Here is a 23,928-nt window from a genome sequence, read left to right on the forward strand (position 1 = left end):
ACCACGGGGCTAGGGGATTTGATTTGTAGGCAGTGACATTAGTATAAATTGTACAGATTTTTTACATTGAAACATGAATGTTCTAGGGTCTAGAACATCTCGAGGCAAAAGTCACGCCAGCATTCATAGTTACTGGTGGTTGGGTAACCCCTGGAAGATGCATTTGGATAAGATCACTTTAATTCATTAAATATTTCAGGGATGGTACTCTATTTCCAGAGTTGTCTACTTTCATAGTCACTTGAGCAGAATACTTATTACTAACCCCCAAATCAAATATTTCTCATGATAGAAAACTTGACCAGAATCTATAAGAAAGGACGGGTCAATTTTGTTTAACATAAGTCATTTGAAAGTTGGTTTTTATGTTTAATGTTTAGTTAACTACTTTTTTTCCATCTTTGCTTACATGTTTTTCTGAGCCATGCAGTGTATATTTCTACCCTTTTTCTTCCTTTACATTTACCTTTATAGTGTAGTAATATTTATGAGTTGCATATCAGTGAACTTTTAGAGTTTTGACTTGTATGGGGCTCTGCAGGTAGTCATTTCAATCTAGTTTTTGAGGAGAAGGGTCTTAATTAGTGTAAAAATTCCAACCCCCAATGTGTCACCTCTGCTGAGTGTCATACTTTGCTGAGTATTTTTGAGAACTTTGCATTGCTAACCTGTCTTTAAAGTATTTATAATTGGGGTTTGAGGACTCTGTCTGTTTCAGTGATCTAGGGAGAACTCCATAGATAGTCATATTAATGCTACCCCACTTTGGCTTGAATTGTGGGGCTTCTCGCACTTTCCCCAAATTCAGGGGGGCCTGAAGGTACACTTAAATTGATAGCATTCCTAAGTTTTTGGCAGCTATGCCTGACACCCAGCAAATGCAGGTGCTTCTCATCAGTTTGCTCTCCCCCAACCCCCGGAGGGAGTCTCCCCCCTCCCCCCAGCACCACACTGCCTCCCTGTGCTGGGGCCACTGGCAGTGGGTACAGGCCTCTTGAGGGCTCTGCCATTAGCACCTGTTGTCACGCATCTGTCTTCTGATCCCCTAAAAGCAGCGTGTGGTTCTGTGACGTGGAAACAAACCCAGGATCATCTGCGTGGCTGCAGGTGCCTCCTGGACGCTCAGGTTCCTGCCTCGCCCAGGGCCGTGCAGTGTGGCAGAGAGTACCCCGAGGGCATGCTGGCAGAGATGACAAACCAGGACTGAGGCCTGCCTGGGGGAAAAGGAGAATCTGGAAGTTTCTGAGCCCATGTGAAAGGGACTACTGATAGATTTACTCTCCAGAATAGAACAACTTATGCAGATTATTTAAAGGAAAGAAAAGAAGAATATACTTAATGATCTTATTCCTAAGATATATCTTCAGTTTAACTTTTCAGTCCTGGGAAGTTCAGGCCATAGGACCCAGGCGATCTGTCTTCTTATCACTTGGGCCTCAGGGAAAGGCTCTTCCCAGAAAGGGTCCACAGTCGTGAGGATGGGGAGTGCTGTCTACCGGTTCCTTTGCACAAGGCCATGGTAACAGCTGCAAGATGGCCCACGGTAAGCCTGCTTTTGTTTCAGCTCTGGCATTTCCCTACTTTCTGCAAAGGAAGAAGTTTATAACAAAAATAATAAAAATTTGTATCACCCACAGTACACTTTGGGGAAATTGTAGTAGGTTATCTTTTAAATGAGGACACTGTTCATTTAAATAGCTTTCTAGGGCCCTAGCTGGTTTGGCTCAGCGGATAGAGCATTGGTCTGCGGACTGAAGGGTCCAGGGTTCTGTTAACCTGTGAAGAATTTTTGTGAGTTTATTTGAGCCAAACTGTCGACAATTGCTGGGAAGCAGAATTTCAGCGGATTGGGATAATGCCCCGGAGAATGGCGGGTTTTCCTCTATTTTTATACCTTGCAATCCAAGGAGGAGACAGGTGGGTTACAAGAAATCCATTGGTGATAGAGAGTAGAGAGGCGGGAGAAAGCAAAGGAGGGGGGACCTCTGGGATTGGATAAAGAGTAAAATGATAGACACGTACTTTGTTTCCTTAGGTGGGTACAGGAATGTGAACATGAAAACCATCACAATGAAGGGATTTGTGGTCCCTGTCCTGGCGCCTAGGGCATTTGGTTGTGCCCTGAGAAGTCTGGAAAAAAGGGAAGTTACAAGTTACCCTGACATTTTACATGTTATCGTAGATGCAAAAAGACAATAAGCTCAGTTAAGATGAAGATTGACCTTGTCAGGGGAGATACCGGCCTAGGAGGTGACTACCCACCCTCACTGCTTTTTGTTGAAGTTTAATTTCAGACCGTCCTTTGTGGTGACTTTAGGGCTCTGAGTTTGCAAGACCGCCACGCAGGCCTCCCCTGAGCTGTCAGGTCAGCATGTGGCCCCTTTAGTCCACCGGGGCGGGAGAAAGCCAGCACAGAAACCTCGGGGGTTGGATAAAAAGCAAAGCAGAGAGACAGGCCCTTCTTCTCCGTCGGAGGGGGCTGCACCGTTAGCATGTACAGAACCGGAGGAGGGAAACACACGGTTAGCATGTACAGAACCGGAGGAGGGTACAGCACGGTTAGCATGTACAGAACCGGAGGAGGGTACACACGGTTAGCATGTACAGAACCGGAGGAGGGTATACACCGTTAGCATGTACAGAACCGGAGGAGGGTACACACGGTTAGCATGTACAGAACCGGAGGAGGGTACACATGGTTAGCATGTACAGAACCGGAGGAGGGAACCACACGGTTAGCATGTACAGAACCAGAGGAGGGTACAGCACGGTTAGCATGTACAGAACCGGAGGAGGGTACACACGGTTAGCATGTACCGAACCGGAGGAGGGTACAGCACGGTTAGCATGTACAGAACCGGAGGAGGGTACAGCACGGTTAGCATGTACAGAACCAGAGGAGGGTACACACGGTTAGCATGTACAGAACCGGAGGAGGGAACTACACAGTTAGTATGTACCGAACCGGCGGTGGGTACACACGGTTAGCATGTACCGAACCGGAGGAGGGCACAGCACGGTTAGCATGTACAGAACCGGAGGAGGGTACACACGGTTAGCATGTACCGAACCGGAGGAGGGCACAGCACGGTTAGCATGTACAGAACCGGAGGAGGGCACACACGGTTAGCATGTACAGAACCGGAGGAGGGTACACACGGTTAGCATGTACCGAACCGGAGGAGGGCACACACGGTTAGCATGTACAGAACCGGAGGAGGGTACACACAGTTAGCATGTACAGAACCGGAGGAGGGTACACACGGTTAGCATGTACAGAACCGGAGGAGGGTACACACGGTTAGCATGTACAGAACCGGAGGAGGGCACAGCACGGTTAGCATGTACAGAACCGGAGGAGGGTACACACGGTTAGCATGTACAGAACCGGAGGAGGGCACACACGGTTAGCATGTACAGAACCGGAGGAGGGCACACACGGTTAGCATGTACAGAACCGGAGGAGGGTACACACGGTTAGCATGTACCGAACCGGAGGAGGGTACACACGGTTAGCATGTACAGAACCGGAGGAGGGTACACGGTTAGCATGTACAGAACCGGAGGAGGGCACAGCACGGTTAGCATGTACAGAACCGGAGGAGGGCACACACGGTTAGCATGTACAGAACCGGAGGAGGGTACACACGGTTAGCATGTACAGAACTGGAGGTGGGTACACACGGTTAGCATGTACAGAACCGGAGGAGGGCACACACGGTTAGCATGTACAGAACCGGAGGAGGGTACACGGTTAGCATGTACAGAACTGGAGGTGGGTACACACGGTTAGCATGTACAGAACCGGAGGAGGGAACCACACGGTTAGCATGTACAGAACCGGAGGAGGGCACACACGGTTAGCATGTACAGAACCGGCGGTGGTGTGTGAGCGGACAGCGGACAGCGGGGTCCCGCTCTGGTGCAGTGGCTGTGCCTTCCAGGGGTTTGGGCAAGATTGCGCTGCTATCTCAAAGGCACCTTCTCTTAGGTGCACAGACAACAGGCCATGTCACAGGCATGTTATCTCAGGGCACAGGACTGTAGACAAGGTCAAAGGTAAAGACTGACCTTGGCCACAGGCCTAGGAAGGGACTCCTCCCCGCCGGCTTTAGTCTCTGGGTTTGTAAGACCTGCCCTGCGGGCCTCCCCTGAGCCTGTCAGGGTTAGTGTGTGGCCCCTTTTCATCCACAGTTGTCTGATTCAAAGTTTTCACCTTTTTGGGAAAAAGGCATTTTTGTAAATCTATAAGGACTTTTATGCAGGCATAAAAATCTGCCATTTTTGTAGCTCTGCTAAAGATTGTTGACATCTAGTAGTAGATCGAGAGGAACTGAGCACCTCAGTGGTTATCGTGGTGTGGTAACCTGCAAAGAAAGTTTAATCTGTGAAAAGCAGTCCAGATTTTAAACCACAGATATTAACAGCTGAGTATGAATCATCAAATAACTGCCAGTCAAGTGAAAGAACTAACACAATGTTACTTTACATAAGCAGGCTGTCTCCTTAAGAGGCAGCCCCGTTAAAACTAGAGGCGGGTCCAGACTGTCCGGAGAAGCTGTCCAGGTTCCATAGAGAGCTCTTCCCTTACTTAGTGTCATCAGAGTGAATGCCTGGCCTCTGCCTGCGTCTTGTTCAAGCCTGTGTGGGTGGGTCCCGTGCCTTCATGCTAAACGCTCTGCTTAGTCTTGCATACAGACATGCTCACCATTAGAGGGGTTCTGCTTTTGGCTTGGCTTTTATAGAAACAGCCCCTTGTAGAAGGTTAAGGAAAGTATGTATTGTTTATCAAAGATTTGCAGGAACCTCGTGACTGGACTCACATCAACTAGAGTCAGCAGACTAAGAACCATCTTCCTCAGACCCTGCTGGTGTTTTCGGTTGTCCATCACCTCTTGTCCCTCCCATTTCCCCTTCCCTTGCTGTAAAAGAAGCCTGAACTCTGTACTTTCTTAAAATGGATTTGAGAAATAGGTCTTCCCTCTTCTCAGTTGGCGCCTTCTCCATCAATAAACCTTTCTAAGCATCAGAGCACAGACTTTGGAACAGTAACATGCTTAGTGCTTATGCTTCCATGTAGAACGGAGTGCTTTCACCTAGATTTTTATCATTCTATCTTGGTTCTTCCTTATCTTTTTTTCCTTATCTTTTAAACATAGAGATTAACCAGGTCTACTAATATTCTGTGCCTGTAATTTGCTAATTCCTGTTATTATCAAGTACTAGTGTTATCTATAAGAACAATAATACATTTTAATTGCCACTGGAGAATATTCACTAATCAGTTGATTTCTGATAACCTAGCTAGTAAAAATGGAATTTCTTAATATTTATGCAGTTCTTCCTATTTGCATAGAAAGTACTTATGTCCCACACTAGTTTTATTTATGACATTATCTTAAAACGAAGCCTTGTTCATTTCCTAGGACTTGATAACTTCTAAATGGGGATGAGGCTGTAGGTCTGATTGTCCATTCCAGATACCTAGGCTAAACAGGTGTCCATGGCCAGCTTTCAGCACTTGGTCCTGTTTCTTTGATAGAGTTTCAGTTCAGGTTGTAGAGTCTCGACGATTTTCTTTTCTGGCTATACCAGGTGTCCCGGTTAATAATGCAGACTTTTTTCAATAGATGGAGTTACTCATATGTTGATATATATGCGATTTGATATGTATGCTATTTTGTTGTATTGACAACAAGCTTCAAAACTTCATATGTCAAATTTTCTGAAGGTGTTAACATCATAGATATTTTTACGCTTAAAAATGTCAAATTTTGCCGAGACCGGTTTGGCTCAGTGGATAGAGCGTCGGCCTGCGGACTCAAGGGTCCCGGGTTCGATTCCGGTCAAGGGCATGTACCTTGGTTGCGGGCACATCCCCAGTGGGGGGTGTGCAGGGGGCAGCTGATCGATGTTTCTCTCTCATCGATGTTTCTGACTCTCTATCCCTCTCTCTTCCTCTCTGTAAAAAATCAATAAAATATATTAAAAAAAAAATGTCAAATTTTGTGCCAAAAAAAGAGCATTTGCGGGAAGTTTTAATCAATTATAAGCATTATTGGATGAAGATGCGTGTCAAACTGAAAAACTACTTGCAGAAAGATTAAACGTTGCTCAGCAAACAGTTTCCGATCGTTTACAAGCAATGGGAAAGATTTTAAAGGAAGGAAAATGGGTGCCACATCAACTGAACGAAAGACAAATGGAAAACCGAAAAATCATCAGTAAAATGCTTCAATGGCAAGAAAAAAAAGTCTTTTTTGCATCGAATTGTGACTGGCAATGAAAAGTGGATTTATTTTGAGAATCCCAAACGCACATAATCATGGGTTGATCCAGGTCAGCCATCAACATCGACTGCAAGGCCAAATCGCTTCGGAAAGAAGACAATGCTCTGCGTTTGGTGGGATCAGGAGGTGTGTTATGAGCTTCTAAAACCAGGTGAAACCATTAATACTGATCGCTACTGACAACAAATAATCAATTTGAACCACACTTTGATTGTAAAATGACCAGAATGTGCCAGAAGACACAGCAAAGTAATTTTGCTTCATGATAAAGCACACACTTCAAAACCAGTTAAAGACACGTTAAAAGATCTTGCCTGGGAAGTATTAACCCACCCGCCGTGTTCACCAGACCTTGCTCCTTCAGATGACCACTTGTTCTGATCAATGGCAGATGCACTTTCTGACCAGCACTTCAAAATGTATGAAGAAGTGGAAAATTGGGTCTCTGAATGGTTTGCCTCAAAACAAGAAAAGTTCTATTGGGACGGTATCCACAAATTACCTAAAGATGGGGGAATGTGTAGCTAGCGATGGACACTACTTTGAATAAAGCACTTTTGATGTTTCTCTTAAAATTACCGTGTTTTCTTTGATTACAAAATCCGCATTATTAACTGGTACACCTGCTAGATTGGCTCTGAGTCAGGCTACCTTTCAAAGAGAATAAGCTGTACCTTAGTTCCAAATTAGTGTGCTGAGATCAGAAAATACAGGCCAGGGTTATGTATAACTACCTGTTATGTGTGTACAGTCTAGTTTGCCAGGCAAATATTATTTAGGATCTTGGTGAGAAGTAGTAGAATCTTAGTATTTTAAGCATCCACTTTCCATGTTCTCTTTTCTATGGTCTGCTATTTATACTTTATGTCTTTTACCTTTACCCTTCAAAGGCTTTTCTTTGTGCAAAAATTCTGAGGACACCCTAATTGAAGAGTTATGAAAGGTAATGCACACCCTTGAATACTGAGCACTTCAGCATGTCCATTGGGAAATGTGTCGTGAGACAGCACCGTTTAAAATTCAGCACGAAAGGCGTGAAGTGCAGAAGTGCCTTACTAGATCAGCGGAAAGGCCGTGGTTTCCCTGGAAAGAAGTACAAGTTGGTTCTCTAAGGATGAAGACCGAAGCCCACCCACCTAGGATGGCCAACACAGAAGGACAACCCCAAGGGTCGTCATCTGCAGGTCACATGCCCAGTGCCGGGGGCACAAGAGCCTCCAGTACCTGTGTGGGTGGGGAAGGAGTTGAGTCCCCCTCCCCATGCTAGTATTATAAATATTGTTTTCTTTCCCAAATCTTCCTTTTCCAGAAGTTATTCCCCCCATGTAGGTTGGGAAGGATTTAGTTTGACTTAGTTTTGATCACCTGCCAGGGCCTAAGCCTTCTGCTAACTAGTGCATGGAATATGTCACAGTGTGGCCCTGAAGAACTTGGAGCCTCATCTGTGAAGGAGCCCACACGCAGGAGGCAGATGGAGAATGTGTGCATGGAGGGCGTTGGAAGCAGAGGGTGATGGGAGAGCAGCATGGCCTAGGCCAGTGGTTGGCAAACTCCGGCTCGCGAGCCGCGGTTTGCCACTCTGTTGACTAATGAGTTTGCCGACCACTGGCCTAGGTAATTAGAGAAGCTTCCTAGAGGGGGTGGGGCAGGCGGGGACTCTGCTGCTGTTTGGGTCTGAATGTGTTAGCGGTTTTCATGCCTTCCGAAGCCTCTCTGAACATATTACTCTAGCTTCTTTTGTAGGGATTAGTTTTTCTTTGGCAGTTTTTTTTTCTTTTTTCTTTGGCAGTGTTTTAATTCACCCGTGCCTCGCATAGTCCATCTAAGTTGGCCAGAGTGCTGGTTTCAGCAGTGTTGACCTAGAGCAGTGATGGCGAACCTATGACACGCATGTCAGCATTGACACACGTAGCCATTTCTGATGACACGCGGCCGCTGAGGTTTATTAAATACAATTATATATAACAATTACACATTTATGTTATTTAAGCTATAAATATCGCGAAATAATGTTTTTCCCTCAAAGTGACACACTACCCGAGTTATGCTCAGTTTTTTGGCGAAGTTTGACACACCAAGCTCAAAAAGTTGCCCATCACTGACCTAGAGAGTTGCTTCTGATCACGGAAGTAGCCGTGAGAGCTCTGACACCTGTTCTGTTCTTCCCTCTTCTCTCCGCAGAGGTGGGCATAGGTGAGGGTGCATGTCCCCCCTCCCCCCCGCAGTGAAGGCGGCCAGGAGCCTGGCTTGACTGGGAGCTTGTGAGTGGTTCACTTCCGGGGAAGCTTTCAAAGCTCCAGCGCACGCTTTGGACAGATCTTGTCCTCTGGCTCCTGGGCTGGCAGGGTTCAGTCTCCCAGGGCGATTGCACTGAGTGGGCACACTGAGCACCCTGCCAGCCCAGGACGATGTACAAGAGCAGAATAAAGGCCTTGGTGTTAAGCAAGCTGCTGCGATTTGGGGTGGTTTGTGTCTGCAGCATAACCTACCTGTTTTGACTAAAGAACTTTTCCAAACTTTGTCCTCTGGCCCTCATCCTGGTTATTCTGAATTTTCTTCTTCCTTTGTAGTAAGCTTCATCTGTGCTTGCTGTTCTGCACAGTCTGACTTCGTCATAGACCGTTCCATGATTACGCTCTGTAATGAAACCTGACCAGTTGAAATTTGAGACCTATCAAACATAAAGGCAGTTCCCAGTTCCCCAAACAGTTCCTTTGGGCACATTGTTACCTCACATAGCTGTGTGAGCAGCCCAGCTCTGGGAGTAAAGGGGAGTGTGGGGCACAGCCCCCCGGCACATGAGGAGGGGCACGGGAACTCCGCTGAAAGAGCTCAGGACTCTGCTCAGCCCAACCAGTCATTCGCTGGAGAGTCACAGCCAGCACTGGAGAGTGTGTGAATGGTGGCATCGAAGCAGAGGGTGACGGGGCAGCGCAGCAGGACCTTGCGCCACGATGGAGCCGGCTGCTGAGCACTTGAACTGTGGCTAGTGGCCCACGGAGCTGACTTTTAACTTAATCACACAGCACCACATGACTTGTGGCTGCCACGTTAGTGCCATGAGAACAGCGTTGGGAAGACATAATATTAGGTGAAAAAAGCAGAATATAAAATAATATTATTCTACATGTTGAAATAATAAAATTTAAGTTCTATGCAAAGGAAAAAACAATAAACCCACACCAAAATACTAACAGTGAATTGTGTTAGGATGGGGAGATTATGTGTATCCTTTTAAAATATATATATACTAGTAGCCCATTTGCAGGAAAATCCTGCAAGCGGCTGTTGCGGCCGCGTGCGCTGCTGCTGCCGCCGCCTTTGCGGCCACCGCGCCTGCACCCGCTCGCCACTGCCACCTGCCCCGCTCCGCCCCATTCCACCCCGCTCCGCCCCACCCCGCCTGGGCTTTCCCTCTGGCAGCCACCTTGCTTTCCGCTTTTCCTCCCTCTTCCTTCTAGGTTGTCTTCAGTCTTCACTCCTCTCTCTCTCAGCATATACAAATTAACTGCCATCTTTGTTGGGTAATTTGCATACTCACCCTGATTGGCGGGTGGGTGTGGCTTGGGCGTAGCGAAGGTGCAGTCAATTTGCATATTGCTATTTTATTAGGTAGGATTTTTAATGATTTCAGAGAGGAAAGGAGAGAGAAAGAGATAGAAACATCACTACTAGGTGCTATAGGACATCATTAGGGATCGATCCTGCAATCCGGGCATGTGCCCTGATCAGGAATTGAACTGTGACCTGCTGGTTCATGGGTTGATGCTCAGCCACTGAGCCAAGCCAGCGGGGCAGGTGCCTAATCCTGTGGATTTTAACCCACATTTTATATTTGGGCCCCACAAGTAAATTGAGAAAACCTTCCACAAATAATACGTATGTGCCACGTCAGAGAGAGATTATGCTTTATAAAAAGTATTCTGGCCAGGCTCACTTTAGTTTAATAAGTGACAAGCAAATCCAAATTCTTTAGCCATAGAAAATAATGGATTATTTGTGGTAAAGTTTAAATTTAAAGAACTAATTCTCTTTATCAGTATTTCAGTGACGTTACTATTCAGCTGCTCATTTTTTGTTATACTTAAAAATGACGAGTGGTTTGTTACCAGATAAATTCTTTCAGTATTACATATGAACAGAATTTTTGACTAGTTCTCGAAATAGCAAAATAAACATGAGTCTAATGGAGCACAAGCACAAGAATATAAATTTCTGAGTTTTAAAAGATATTAAAATTTTTAAAGTTTAAAATGCCATTTAGCTAAAATGTCAAAGATGATAGCAATAAAAAAATCAGTGTTCTAAGATACCAAAGGTGTTTTAATAAAGAGGAACAGTTCATTTGGATATTTTCAAAAGATCAGTAACTTAATTTACATGTCTACGTAATGCATACCTTTCTCTCTCTCGTGCTTGTAGGTTCTGCCACAGACTCACATTCGGCCTCCATGGGAAGTTAAAGGAGAGCATCCCACCTGCTTGTATGCTGTCGGGATGCTGACGCCCTGGTTCCGCCTGCAGAGGGGAGTTCTGGGCTAGACGCTGACTGCCAGCCAGACCAATGCTCACCCCGCACGTCCCGCCTCTCTCCCCTCTCCCGGAGTGAACCCCTCTGACACCAACAGCACGTCAGCTGCGGAAAATGCTTTGCGCTCTAAGGAAGTCTGCCACCTGAATTCATGCGCCCCGTCTGTGCAGTTGTGGATGGTTTACCACCTGAAGGCTCCTCCGGCTCTTTCCCAGGCCCCGTATCTGTCTCTGAAATGTCTCTGCTGCATGCTTTGGGTCCAGTGCAGACCTGGCTGGGACAGGAGCTGGAGAAATGTGGCATCGATGCCATGATCTACACGCGGTATGTCCTCAGTCTCCTGCTGCATGACAGCTATGACTACGACCTGCAGGAACAGGTACGTGCCCCTCTGAGTGTCGTGTGGAAATCCATGACTGTGTGCACGCTGGTGTTTCTCTTCAAAGGGCGCTCGCATACTCTGGAGCGGGGTGTGACTGGCGGGGCCCCGGACTTCAGCCTGGAGCCGAGTCCCAGAACCACCGGGTCGCAGACGGGTGGCAGTCCGACGACCCCGGCCTCTGAGGGCCTGCTCCAGGGTTTGCTGCTGCTCGTCCGGACATGTCAGTCATTGCCTGTTATCTGCCTCGCTCTCCACAGCGCAGTGCCGTGCGTTACCTGCAAGAAGGGTGTGCGGCGGCTTATCCATCAGAGAGTGTTCCCGGTCAGCAGACTTACGTTTGCTAAGCACAGGGCTTTGCCATCGTCACTGTGTATCCCCTGGTGATTGGCCGTTACCACATCTTGTTTGACTGACGTGCTGAGCTCAAAGTGAGGAAGCAGCCAAACCCAGGTTCTTGAGGAAAGTCTCATCAGTCTCCGTTTCCCGGAGGAGCTCCTGAGAGGGAGGTCGGCCCAGAGGCAGGTGGAGTCACTGCCAGCAGGCACGGCTCTGGGTGACTTCTACATACACGTCACTCAAAACGCAGTGTTTGGGGGCAGTTTCTGTTGTTTTAAACCATGTTCTTAACACAAGAGCCTCAGTCCCTCAGATGCAGGGTTCAGTGTGCTTGACCTGTGTCCCTCTGGGCTCCTCACCCTTCCCAGCTGGACTCACCGCACTGGCCGGGCCCGCTGCCTTGTCTGGAAAGCATTAGGTCAAGTAGAGTTTCCAGGGGATTGACTTATAACCTAACTAGAGGCCCAGAGCACAGATTCGTGCACGGGTGAGGTCCAGCTGGCCCCACCCCCAATCGGGATGGCGGATGGCTGATGGGGGTGGGGCCGGCCAGGGGGAGGGGCCATGCGCGGTTGGCGGGGTTGAACTCCGGTCAAACTTCTGGTCAAGGGGACAATTTGCATATTACCCTTTTATTATATCGGATAATTAGAAATGTGTTATTTTGGTCAAAATTTTGTATAAGGATACCAAGGTTCTATAATTTTCCATTATTTTTCTAGTAAATGTAAAATATACTTCAAAGTAAAATGTTAAATCTATAAACATGGAAAAATTTTTATTTCCAGAAATAAGGAGGCTATTTCTCTTAACTCAAAAATCATGTACTCTTGGAATTGTCCTATATAATAAAACCCTAATGTGCAAATCGACCAAACGGTGGAACGACCGGTCGCTATGATGTGCACTGACAACCAGGGGCAGACGCTCAATGCAGGAGCTGCCCCCTGATGGTCAGTGTGCTCCCACAGGGGCAGTGCCGCTCAGCCAGAAGCTGGGCTCATGGCTGGTGAGCACAGCGGTGGTGGCAGGAGCCTCTCCTGCCTCCGTGCAGGCAGGTGGTAAGGAGCGAGGGGTCCCGGACTGCGAGAGGGATGTCTGACTGCCGGCTTAGGTCTGATCCCTAGGGCAGTGGTCGGCAAACTCATTAGTCAGCAGAGCCAAATATCAACAGTACAACCATTGAAATTTCTTTTGAGAGCCAAATTTTTTAAACTTAAACTTCTCCTAATGCCACTTCTTCAAAATAGACTCACCCAGGCTGTGGTATTTTGTGGAAGAGCCACACTCAAGGGGCCAAAGAGCCACATGTAGCTCGTGAGCCGCAGTTTGCTGACCACGGCCCTAGGGGGATCAGGCTTAAGCCAGCAGGCGGACATTCCCCAAGGGGTCCCGGATTGTGAGAGGGCACAGGCCAGGCTGAGGGACACCCCTCTCCTCTCCATCCCCTTGCCCAGTGCATGAATTTCATGCACCGGGCCTCTAGTATATTAATATCAGTCTAAAATATTTAATAAATAGCCAATAAATTTGTTAGCACAAAGTATTTATGTACTAGGTGCTATAGGACATCAAAAAGGGCATAAAACATAGGCCTGCTGTTAAGATTATAGTTGAACACATCTCTGATGAGATGTGTCTGTGAGTCCTCCAGTTTTCTTATTAGTGGGGGCTTGGAATCAGAGGTCAGCGCTGCTCTCGGTGCCCGGCTGTGTTTGCTCCTCCTTCCAGGGTTCTGGTTCAGTTCTGGTTCGTCTTTAGGAAACAGGACATCCTGGAGTTACAAGGGGAATCCACAGGGAGGTAGAAGACCCCTAAACACCTCTTCAGTTTAGCCCAGGGCGGGAGTGCCAGGCCCCATGCAAATGCAAGTGATCCTTGTTTTAATTAGAGGTGACCTAAGAGTCAGTCAGCACCTCCATTACTTGTCCATGACTGGAGGGGATGATGTGCTCCTTGTTTCTTCAAAGAGAGTTAGGGCGAGGAGGCGAGGGAAACCTCTGACAGGAGGATGGGAAGGGAAGGGCCTTCAGCCCAGCTAGCAGTCACGTTCGCCAGCTATTGTGGACAAGGAAGGGTGCCACCTTTCCTGGGCTCTCGGTCAGGCTTCCGGGGGTCTAGACCCTCAGCTGGAGGTCAGGTGACTCCACTTTTGTTTGTTTTTCTTTTAAAATATGTTCTTATTGATTTTAGAGGGAAAGGGACAGAGAGAGAGAAACATCAGTTGGCTGCCTCCTGCATGCTCCTACTGGGGATTGAGCCGCAACCGGACGTGTGCCTCAATTGGGTTCATGGTTGACGCTCAGCCACTGAGACACACCGGCAGATGACTCCACTTTTGGGTGCTCCTTTCATCACATCTTCCCCCACCCACATACCCAGTTCTTGAATTAGTTGAACCTGAACTTGAAAATGGCCAATTTTAAGGCCATTACGTCAGCTACTGGCCTCACCTGCCCTGTTAATCTATTGTTTTTCCCATTCTTAGACCCTCAAAGAGCTCTTGAGTTCTGAGAAGCAGACTTTGAACATGACTTTGGTCTCAGCTGCCCAGGATGGTTAGATAGGAAGTGAGGCTGATCGGACATGGTCCTGGTGGGGGCTGAGTAACTAAGGCCAACCTCTGAGCAGGGCTGCAATCCAGTGGCGTTGGCTGATGACTGTAATTCTCGAAAACAGCCGCCTTCTAATGTGTCCCGGTAGTTTGACTTCCACACACTCTTTTCTTCTTTTCCTTTTTTCTTCTGGTCATGATTGCCATCCTCCAGTAAATGTACTCTCAGATAATCAGGAATTCATTTTAAGATGATATATTAACTACTTCCTAATACATTCTGTAAGGCCCACGTCACTTTTCTCTAGGAACCCTTTTCTGATAATTCCTAAGGAAAAGTGTCATCTTTCAAACTTGGTCATATTTCTACTGCAGAGCTCTTCACATTAAAGTTATTACATGTATTGTCTTTACCAGGAGATAAAAGTCTTATGGGCATAAATCACATGTTCTTTTTTGAAAAAAATTAAAACTTCTTGAGAAATAATTTCAAACATTGGGAGAATTGCAACACCAGTACAAAGGACTGTGATGTAGCTTCACTCAGTCAGCTAACTTTTTCTGCTTTTGCTGTCTTTCTCTCCTTTCCTTGATGCCCACTTCTCCTAAATAAGCATACTCTTCTTACAATTGGACTTTCTCTTAGTCGTAGTACAATGATAAAATACAAGAAAATTAACATCACCACATTCTTATCTAATATACTGTCAATGTTCCGTTTTTATCAGTTGTCCCAGTGTTAGAAATAAGGCGAGTCCCCCAAGTCAGGGGTCCTGGTAGAGCACAAAGCATTCTCGGGAGCCAGACAGCAAGGCAGTACCTTTGCTCCAGCAGCAGGTGTGCACCAGCACGGAGTCCGGCAGCACGCACACTGAGCGCAGGCACGGGCTTTAATTCCTGGCCACGTATCTGTCCCTCACTCTTGATTGGAGCTTAGGCTCCCAGTCTTACGTGATTGGCTAATTTAAAGGGAGGGGTTGACCTTTGCCTTTTCAAAATGGCAGCCCCCAGGGAAGCTGCCAAGTAACTGGAGCCAAAAGGGTGGCTGTGAAGTCACGTGAGCCAACATGGCAGCTGCCTAAACTCCCTTCTTTCACAGAAAAGATTACTTGTTTATTCTCACACCAACAGTGTCCTTCGTTGTCATTTTCCCCTCATCTAGGATCCCGTTTGAGACGACACACAGCCTCAGTGGCACCTCTCCTTTAACCGGAGTGGTTCCTCCTCTTCCCTTTGTCTCTGGTGACTGACATTTTTGGAGCATCCCGTACTTTGGGTTCTCCGTTGGCAGTCAGCTTACAGCTCACGCAGGAGCATTGCTGAGTGCTGCAGTGTGCTCTGCAGCCGCTTCCCTCCTTGCAGGCCCGCCTCCCCCCAGTGGCCCTGGGACTGGGAGAGGCTGACTGAGTTTCACCCTCCATTGGGGATCCCACCTACCTCGGTGGTTGCTTTGTGGTTGCAAAACGGTGGGTTTCCTAACAGCTCTCCCGCCACATGCAGTGGTTGGCGCTCTCCTGCCAGGCCTTCATCTTTTTAAACCAGGTGCCATCACATAGGGACCGCCAGCGGCCACCCCCCCCCCCATCCCCCCCGCACTGGCGCTCACATGCTGTGTCCTCCGCCATGAAGGCAGGCGCTGCTTTCCTCGCTCACTCCTATGGGAATGCCCATGAGAGGCTCATCTGTCGGAGGCACACCCACATCACGTGCCCACTTTTATATGAGAGACTTTTGTTCTTGTTTGTTCTCATATAAAACAAACTAGAGGCCCGATGCACGAAGACTCGTGCAAGAATGGGTCTTTCTTCCCCTGGCTGCTGGCACCACCTTCACTCTGGCCAGAGTTGCCTTTTCGCTCCGGCCTAGAGCCTCCTTTCTGCCTTCCCATGCTGCCCAGAGGACTGGAATGGCTGGGGCGGTGCGGAACGCCTGCATCCTGCCCCGCCCCTGGCCACTTGATGCCTGTGTACACAAATTAACCCGCCATCTTTGTTGGGTTAATTTGCATACTCCTCCTGATTGGCTGGTGGGCGTTGAGAAGGTATGGTCACTTTGCATCTTTTTTTTATTAGTGTGGATAATTGTTGATGGAGGACCTACAAACACTTGTGAAGGCACGTTTGGGAAGGGTGTGGTTGTTAGAGGTGGGAAGCTCCTGTGTCCTCTCAGCTCTCAGGTGAATTACGAGTGGAGCCCCACAGAGCACACGTGAATGATGCGGCAGCTGCCTTACCGGGGGCTGGCCAGTGAGCCTGCCCTGTACTCTTAAAACAGACTTGTGCTCCCTTGTTTGCAATCATTGTGTAGTCTTGCTTAAATACTAGAGGCCTGATGCATGCAATTCATGTAAGGGGCTCAGCCCTTGCAGCCCTGGCTGCCTCGTGGCCCCGTCCACCACCCCTGGACGTTCAGGAAGGTTGTTCCGGAAGGTCATTCCTCCATCCGGTCTAATTAGCACATTAGTTCTTTATTATATAGGATTATATAGGATGGCTAAAAGGGAAGCTAGTGAAACCCTGAGGGTGGATGTCAGCTTCCCTGTGGGAGGCTGTGTTGGGCTGAGGATCCCGCCCGTCCCATCCTCTGTCCCGAGAGGAAGAGGGCTCCTCTCACCTTCTTGTAACCCAGAGTCTTAGTTTTCCTTTTTCCCTGACTGAGACCACCATCTGAGAGTTTATTAAAATACTAGAGGCCTGGTACACAAAACTTGTGCACTGCGGGGGGGGGGGGGTGGGGGGCGGTGTCCCTCAGCTCAGCCTGCACCCTCTCCAATTTGGGACCCCTTGGGGGCAGTTGGACATCCTCTCACAATCCGGGACTGCTGGCTCCTAACCACTCGCCTGCCTGACTGCCTGATTGCCCCTAACCACTCTGCCTGCCAGCCTGATAGCCCCCTAACCGCTCCCCTGCCAGCCTGATTGCCACCTAACCGCTCCCCTGCCAGCATGATTGCCACCTAACTGCTCCCTTACCAGCTCGATCACCCCCAACTGCCCTCCCCTGCTGGCCTGGTCGCCCCCAACTTCCCTCCCCTGCAGGCCATCTTGCAACAACGTGGGGACGGCCATCTTGTAATGTAAGGGCGTGAGGGTCAATTTGCATATTACCTCTTTATTATATAAGTTTTTTTAGTCTCTATATGGTAGTGTTCTCAGCATCGGGAAGTCTTCACGCATCAGGAGCCTGTGATTACGACAGACCCCGTGGCTCGGTCCCATCCGGCTAAAACGGGGGAATAGTAAAATGACCTTGTTCGTGTCACGTGCGGTGTGCGTGTCACGTGCTGTGTGCCAGCCAGGAGTCTGCACTCACTTCACGTGTGCAGGGACTCAGCCCTCACCGTCACCTCCAGTTCCTAGGCGGAGGTGCTTACAGATAGTGGCTAAGTCACCTGCCCAGGGTCACACAGTAACTTTTGGCGCATTTGTTGGTGTAAAAACCTGCACTTTCAAGGGGGTAAGGCTGGTTCAGTGGCCGCTTGATCTGGGGCCTTCCCTCGCAGCAGTGCCCATTGGAAGCTGCCTTCTCCCGAAGCTGCCCGCTCCACGCCCTGCTGCAAGCCCAGACTCCCACGCGGGAGAGCCTCCCTGCTGCTCCACGTCCTCACGGCGCCTGGTGCTGTCAGTGGCCCAGATTCTGGCCGTTCTGAGCGGTGTGCAGTGCTGCACTGTTCTCACGTGCAGGTCCCTGATGACATGCACAGCTCTTCCCAGCTCAGGGCATCTCTGAAGCTGCTTCACTCAAGTGTCTGTTGAGGTCAGTGTCAGGTTGTTTTCTTATTGCTGAGTGCTTAAGAGTTTTTTTGTATATTTTGGATAACAGTCTTATCAGATGTGTCTCTTGCAAATGTTTTTCCCAGCCTGTGGCTTTTCTTCTAATCCACTTGACATTGTTGTTCAAAGAGCAGTTTGTATTTTAATGAAGTTAAAACGTACTCATTTTTTCTTTGATGAATTGTCCACCAGTTATTTTTATAAATACATTTTTGTTGATTTCAGAGAGGAAGTGAGAGGGAGAGAGAGATAGAAACATCAGTGATGAGAGAGAATCATTGATTGGCTGCCTCCTGCACGTCCCACACTGGGGATCGAGCCCACAGCCCGGACATGTGCCCTGGCCAGGCATCGAACTGTGACCTCCTGGTTCATAGGTCAATGCTTAACCACTGAGTCACACCGGCCGGGCCATCTTAACCATTTTTAAATGTGCAGTGTAGTGGCATTAAATACATTCATAAATGTTGTGAAAGCATCACCACCATCCATCCCATCACTCTTCATCTTGTGAATATAAAAAACTGTCCCCATTAAACAAATTTCCTACTCTCTTCTTCCCCTGCTCTTGGCCACCACTATTATACTTTCTGTCTTAATGATCTGACCACTCTTCGTTCCTCATATCAGTGGAATGATCTCGTATTTGTCTTTTTGTGGCTGGCTTAATTTCACTGAGTGGTAAGGTTCATCCTTATTGTAGCATGTGTCAGAATTTCTTCTCTTTTTAAGGCTGAATTTCATTCCATTGTATGGATATGCCACATTTTGCTTATCCATCCATCCATCAATGGACACGGGTTTCTTCTCCGTTTTAGCTATTCTTTTGTGAATAATGCTGCTGTGAACATAGTGTACAAGCATGTCAACTCGCAGCGCGCGGGCCGCATGCCGCCCACACGAATGTTTTTGCGGCCCAGCCAATGTAACGGCATGTAAGAAACGTTTTAATAAAAATTTCGTAACCTAATTTTTACAATATCCTGTTATACATAATTATTAATAACGAACTACACCATTTAATAATGACTGATCACTATCATCGAGTTGCATTCATTTCCCTTACGTGCCTTACGCGCAGGCGCACCATTTCTCTCCACTAATACCAGCAGCGAATATTTTAGCAGCCGATGGCCACGTCATTAGTCTTGTACTGACCTGTTTGGTGTGCACAAGAGGAAATATTTCACTTTCAGAGAACAAGAAAAATAGGTTTATTTGCATGACGCTTATTAATTTGTACAGTTATTAATTTATGCAGTCTGGTAAGTTAATGTTCAAGAAAACAATATTAATTTTTATTAAACTGTTCTATTATTTTATGTTAACAATTACTCATTTATTTCAGCTCTTTGTATTCAGCATGTCTCTATCTAAATAAACCTACGTTTCTATGAAAATTGAAGCTTTTGTTTTTTTGCAGCCCACATAAACCTTGTTTATTTGGCCCGTGTTAGCCTTTGAGTTTGACATGCGTGGTGTACAAATTTTGAGACCCTTTTTTCAATTTTGGGGGGTATATACCCGGTAGTAGAATTGCAGGTTATATGGTAATTCCATTTTTAACTTTTTGAGGAACTGCCAGCACTGCTCCATTGTATATCTCCACCGATGGTGCACAGGGTTCCAGTTTCTCCATACCCTGGCCAGTACCTGTTACTCTGATTGGTGTGAAGTGGTGGCTCTTTATAGCTTTGATTTTCATTTTTCCTAATGATTAGTGATATTGAGCATCTTTTTGTGCATTTATTGGCCTTTGTATATCTTCTTTGGAAAACTGTTTTTTTAAGTCTTTGCCCATTTTTAAAATCTGGTTGTTGTTTTTCTGTTGTTGAGTTTTAGGCGTTCTCTATGTATTCTGGATATTAACCCATTATCAGATATAATATGCAGATACTTTCTCCCATTTTGTGGATTTCCTTTTCACTATTTGTAGTGTCCTCTTTTTAAATTTCTTTTTCAATTACATTTGACATACAATATTAGGTTATTTTCAGGTGTACACCCCAATGATTAGCCATTATATACTAGTAACTTACTAACTGATCATTCCAATAAATCTAGTTCCCATCTGACACCATACATGGTTACTACAATATTATTGACTATATTCCGTATGCTGTATTTTACATTCCCATGACTATTCTGTCACTACCAATTTGTACTTCTTAATCCCTTCACTTTTCCACCCATCCCCCAACTCTCTTCCCATGTGGCAACCATTAGTCTGCCCTCTGTATCTATGAGTCTGTTTCTGTTCTGCTTTTTCTTTTATTTTGGTTTTTAGATTCATTTGTTCATAGATATGTATTTATTGCCATTTTATTTTTCATGTTTTTTATTTCTTCCCCCTTCTTCTTCCTCTCCTTAAAGAACACTCTTCAACATTTTATGTAATACTGGCTTAGTGGTAATGAACTCCTTTAGCTTTTTCTTGTTTGGGAAGCTCTTTATATGTCCTCCGGTTCTAAATGATAGCTTTGCTGGATAGAGTAAATTGGCTTACGTTGGGGAAAGAAGTCTCATAACTAAAAGTTCCGAAGTAGAGCTGGCCCCAGCTGGTTCTAGTCTGAGCTTCATGGTGCCATCTGGGGCTTGTGCCCTACCTCTGTCTGCCTCCCTCTGTCGGTGGGTTTTGCAACCAGCTGCCTGGGAATAGAGGACAAAATGACAATGAGTACAACATATTTCCCCCCCACACACTGTCTGAAGGATGTGTTCCCTACATTCTCAGCAGTAAAACTTTTAAATTATTGTTTGCTTATTTCTGATTGGTCACGTGCCTCTCTCTGTACCAATCTTGAATTAAAGGGATGAAACACGCTGATTTGTTTTAAGCCCGTTGGGACTCAAAGACGGAATGGCTTTTGTCCCATTCAGACACATCATGGTTTTAGTTTTTCAGGATGCTGCTAACAGGAAGGTGTGGGAGGCGGGGGTGGATGCTAAGTGGCGAACAGCAGACGTCACTGTACCAGCTGTATTCCAGAATGTCGTGTTCTTTTTCTTCCTCCAGTTCCGTTTCCTTTTTGATAGAAGACAGCAGGGAAAGTCAATCAAGACTGTAGCCTTATGTTACCTTGCAGTAGTGTCTGAAATAGACCGGCAGATTCCCCTGTTGAGAAGTTCTTCAGCCGTGTCTTCGAAGTTTTGGTACTTAGCATTTGTACTCTATCTTTGAGATTATGACTTTGAGAAGTCATATTTGATTTTACTGGGAAAACATTTGGCACATGTCTAATTTTATGTTTATGTTTTAATGAGTACAGCACAAGAGACAGACTGAAAATGGTAAAATAGAAACACGTGGACCCTTTTTAAAAAATACTGTGTTCTTTTTAAGATCTGTTTATTTGTTCAATGCTATTGATTAAGTAAATGATAATACATTCACATAGTACATGAAGCCAGAAAAAAGTAGGGTGAAGGAGCTCTCAAATAAGTGGAAAGAGCATAATGCAGAAAGTATATCTATTTTTTGTGTAGATTTTGCTATAAACTTGATGTTTCTAATGAAGCCAACCTAAAATTACAAGGCAAAAGAGCACTTATATCCAAAATTCATAATGTAGTAAAGTAATTCTAACAGATAACATTGTTTGAATCACAAATAAGTGGCATTATACATTTTCTGTCAAAAGTTAAAAAAAAAGTTAAAACAAGAAGCAGAACCCACATTCCCACACAGACCTGAGGCGGTGTGTTGTTCAAGCTCAAACTGCAATTCCAGTCTCATGTTCACACCTTGGCACAGTGCAAAGGCAGCGTCCGCGTCTCAGAACCTGTTTAACTTCAGCTGAGATGCTTCCCCCTAACGTTAGCTTGGGAATGATGCATCTGCAATATAATGGCCTGCTAAAAGACAACTATCAGGAGAAGAACCCAACAGAGTTTTATAAAAGCCTTCTAAGAATTACTGTGTTCAGTCAAACTCATGCCTGGGGATTAATATCAGTAATTTGGCAGTATATTTACGTGAAGACATTTTCAAAGATGAAATACATAAAGTCTTATGATAAATCAGCATTAACAGGCAGTTAAGTAAGGAAGAACTAAAAATATCTCTTATTGACATACTAGATGCCTGGTGCACGAAATTCGTGCACGGGTAGGGTCCCTAGGCCTGGCTGGCAATCAGGGCTGTTCTGAGGAGCGACTGGTGGGGCGACCGGGGGCCCCTGCTGGCCACTGCCCGCTTGCCGGCCCTGCCCTCCGCTGCTGCCACCAGTTGCCTCCCTCTGTGGGACGACTGGTGGGGCGATTTGGGGGCCCTCGCTGGCACTGGCCTTGGCTGGCCTAGGGCCTGCGGGCTGGGGGCAGCTCCTGCACTGAGCATCTGCCCCCTGGTGGTCAGTGCTAACAATAGTGTAAAAAAATTAAAATACTTGGGAATAAATTTAACAAAAAATGTGTAAGATTTGCACTTTAAAAATATAAAGTGTCATTGAAAGAAATCAAAGAAGACCTAACAAGTTGAAAAACACCCCACGTTCATGATCAGAAGGTGTAATAGTGTTCAGATAGCAGTACTCTCCCAACGACCTGCAGATTCCACACAGTCTATCATAATTTCAGCTGCCTTTGTTGTAGAAATTGGCAAACGGATCCTAAAATTCATATGGAAATGCAAGGGATTCAGAATGGCCTAAAAAATCTTGAAAAAGAACAAAGTTGGAGGACTCACACTTCCCAATTTCAAAACTTACTACAAAGCTCCAGTAATCAAGACAGTTTGGTACGGAGAATCTAGAAATCTTTATATTTATGGTTAGCTGGTTCCCAGCAAAACCGTTCAATGGGGAAAGAACAGTCTTTCAGCACAAGGTGCTGGGACAGCAGGGGAGCCACATGCGAAAGAATGAAGTGGGATTCCTGCCTCATGCTGCATACAAATATTAGCCCAAAATGGACGGTAGACCGAAGTGTAAGAGCTAAAACTATAAACCTGAGGAGAAAACATAGAGTAAATCTTCATGACTTAGAGTAAGCAGTGGTCTCTTAGGTGTGGCCCAAAGCACAAGCAGCCAAGGAAGACGGCGACACGTTAGGTTTTATCACAGTGAGAAACTCGTGTGTTTCCTAGGGCACCATCAGGAAAAGGAGAGACAGCCGCGGAGTTGGAGGCTATTTGCCGGTCACAGAGTTGATGAGAGATGTGCATTCAGAACAGACAGTTCTGAAACGGGCAGAAGATTTGAATAGCTATGTGTCTAAAGGGCCAACAAAGTTATGAGAAGATGCTGAACATCATTAGTTCTTGGGGAAATCACATCCATGGTGACATACCATTTCACACCCACTAACAAATGTTGGTGAGGACGTAGGGCGTAGAGAAATTGGAACCCTCATACCTTGCAGGTATGTAAATTGTAAAATAGTGTAGCTGCTTTGAAAAGTAGCCTGGCAGTTCTTCAAAAGGTTGAGCGTAGTTACCATGTGACCCAGCAGTTAGAGAATTGAAAGTAGATGTCCATACAAAAACTTGTATATGAACATTTATAGCAGTATTATTCATGACATCCAAGAGGGAACAACCCAAATGTCCATCAGTGGATGAGTGGATAAACAAAATGTGGTACATCCATGCAATGGAATATTATCCTATATAATAAAAGCCTAATATGCAAATCATCCGAATGGTGGAACAACTGGTGGAACGACCGGTCGCTATGATGCGCACTGACCACCAGGGGGCAGACATTCAACACAGGAGCTGCCCCCAGCCTGCAGGCCCCAGGCCAGCCAAGGCAGGTGCCAGTGGGGGCCCCGCTGGTCGCCTCGCAGAGAAAGGTGACCTGAGGTGGCAGCGGGGGGTGAGGGCGGGGCCAGCGCCAGGCTGGCCATTGTGGGTGCCAGCAGGGGCCCCACCGGTCGCTCCACAGATCAGCCCTGATCGCTGGCCAGGCCTAGGGACCCTACCTGTGCAAGAATTTCATGCACTGGGCCTCTAGTTCAGTCATAAAAGGAAATGAAGTACTGACATATGCCACAACATGGATGTGTCTTCAAAACATCACACTAAGTGAAAGAAGCCAGACACAAAAGGACATACATTGTATGAT

The 23,928-nt window shown here is 46.5% G+C and overlaps 1 protein-coding gene and 1 long non-coding RNA gene across 4 annotated transcripts in view; one reads left to right on the forward strand and one right to left on the reverse strand.

Moving 5' to 3' along the window:
* The window catches only part of KIAA0232 (KIAA0232 ortholog), a 71,459-nt gene that overhangs the window by 13,051 nt on the left and 34,480 nt on the right, over positions 1-23,928 (forward strand). For 2 of the 3 annotated variants that reach the window (XM_054708222.1, XM_054708236.1), the window contains exon 2: positions 10,713-11,200. In XM_054708222.1, the coding sequence (XP_054564197.1) occupies positions 10,973-11,200 (228 nt within the window). In that variant the 5' untranslated portion in view covers positions 10,713-10,972. Of the gene's footprint in view, positions 1-7,180; positions 7,234-10,712; positions 11,201-23,928 lie in introns of all 3 variants that reach the window. The other variant, XM_054708231.1, reaches the window with a different exon arrangement.
* Positions 1,385-8,870, reverse strand: LOC129147195 (uncharacterized). Its single transcript, XR_008554527.1, has 3 exons — positions 8,780-8,870; positions 2,023-2,130; positions 1,385-1,584 (listed from the first exon to the last, which is right to left on the reverse strand). It is a non-coding gene; the product is annotated as an uncharacterized LOC129147195 (long non-coding RNA).

This window comes from Eptesicus fuscus, chromosome 2 (assembly GCF_027574615.1).
Source record: "Eptesicus fuscus isolate TK198812 chromosome 2, DD_ASM_mEF_20220401, whole genome shotgun sequence".
NCBI classification, from domain to species: Eukaryota; Metazoa; Chordata; class Mammalia; order Chiroptera; family Vespertilionidae; genus Eptesicus; species Eptesicus fuscus.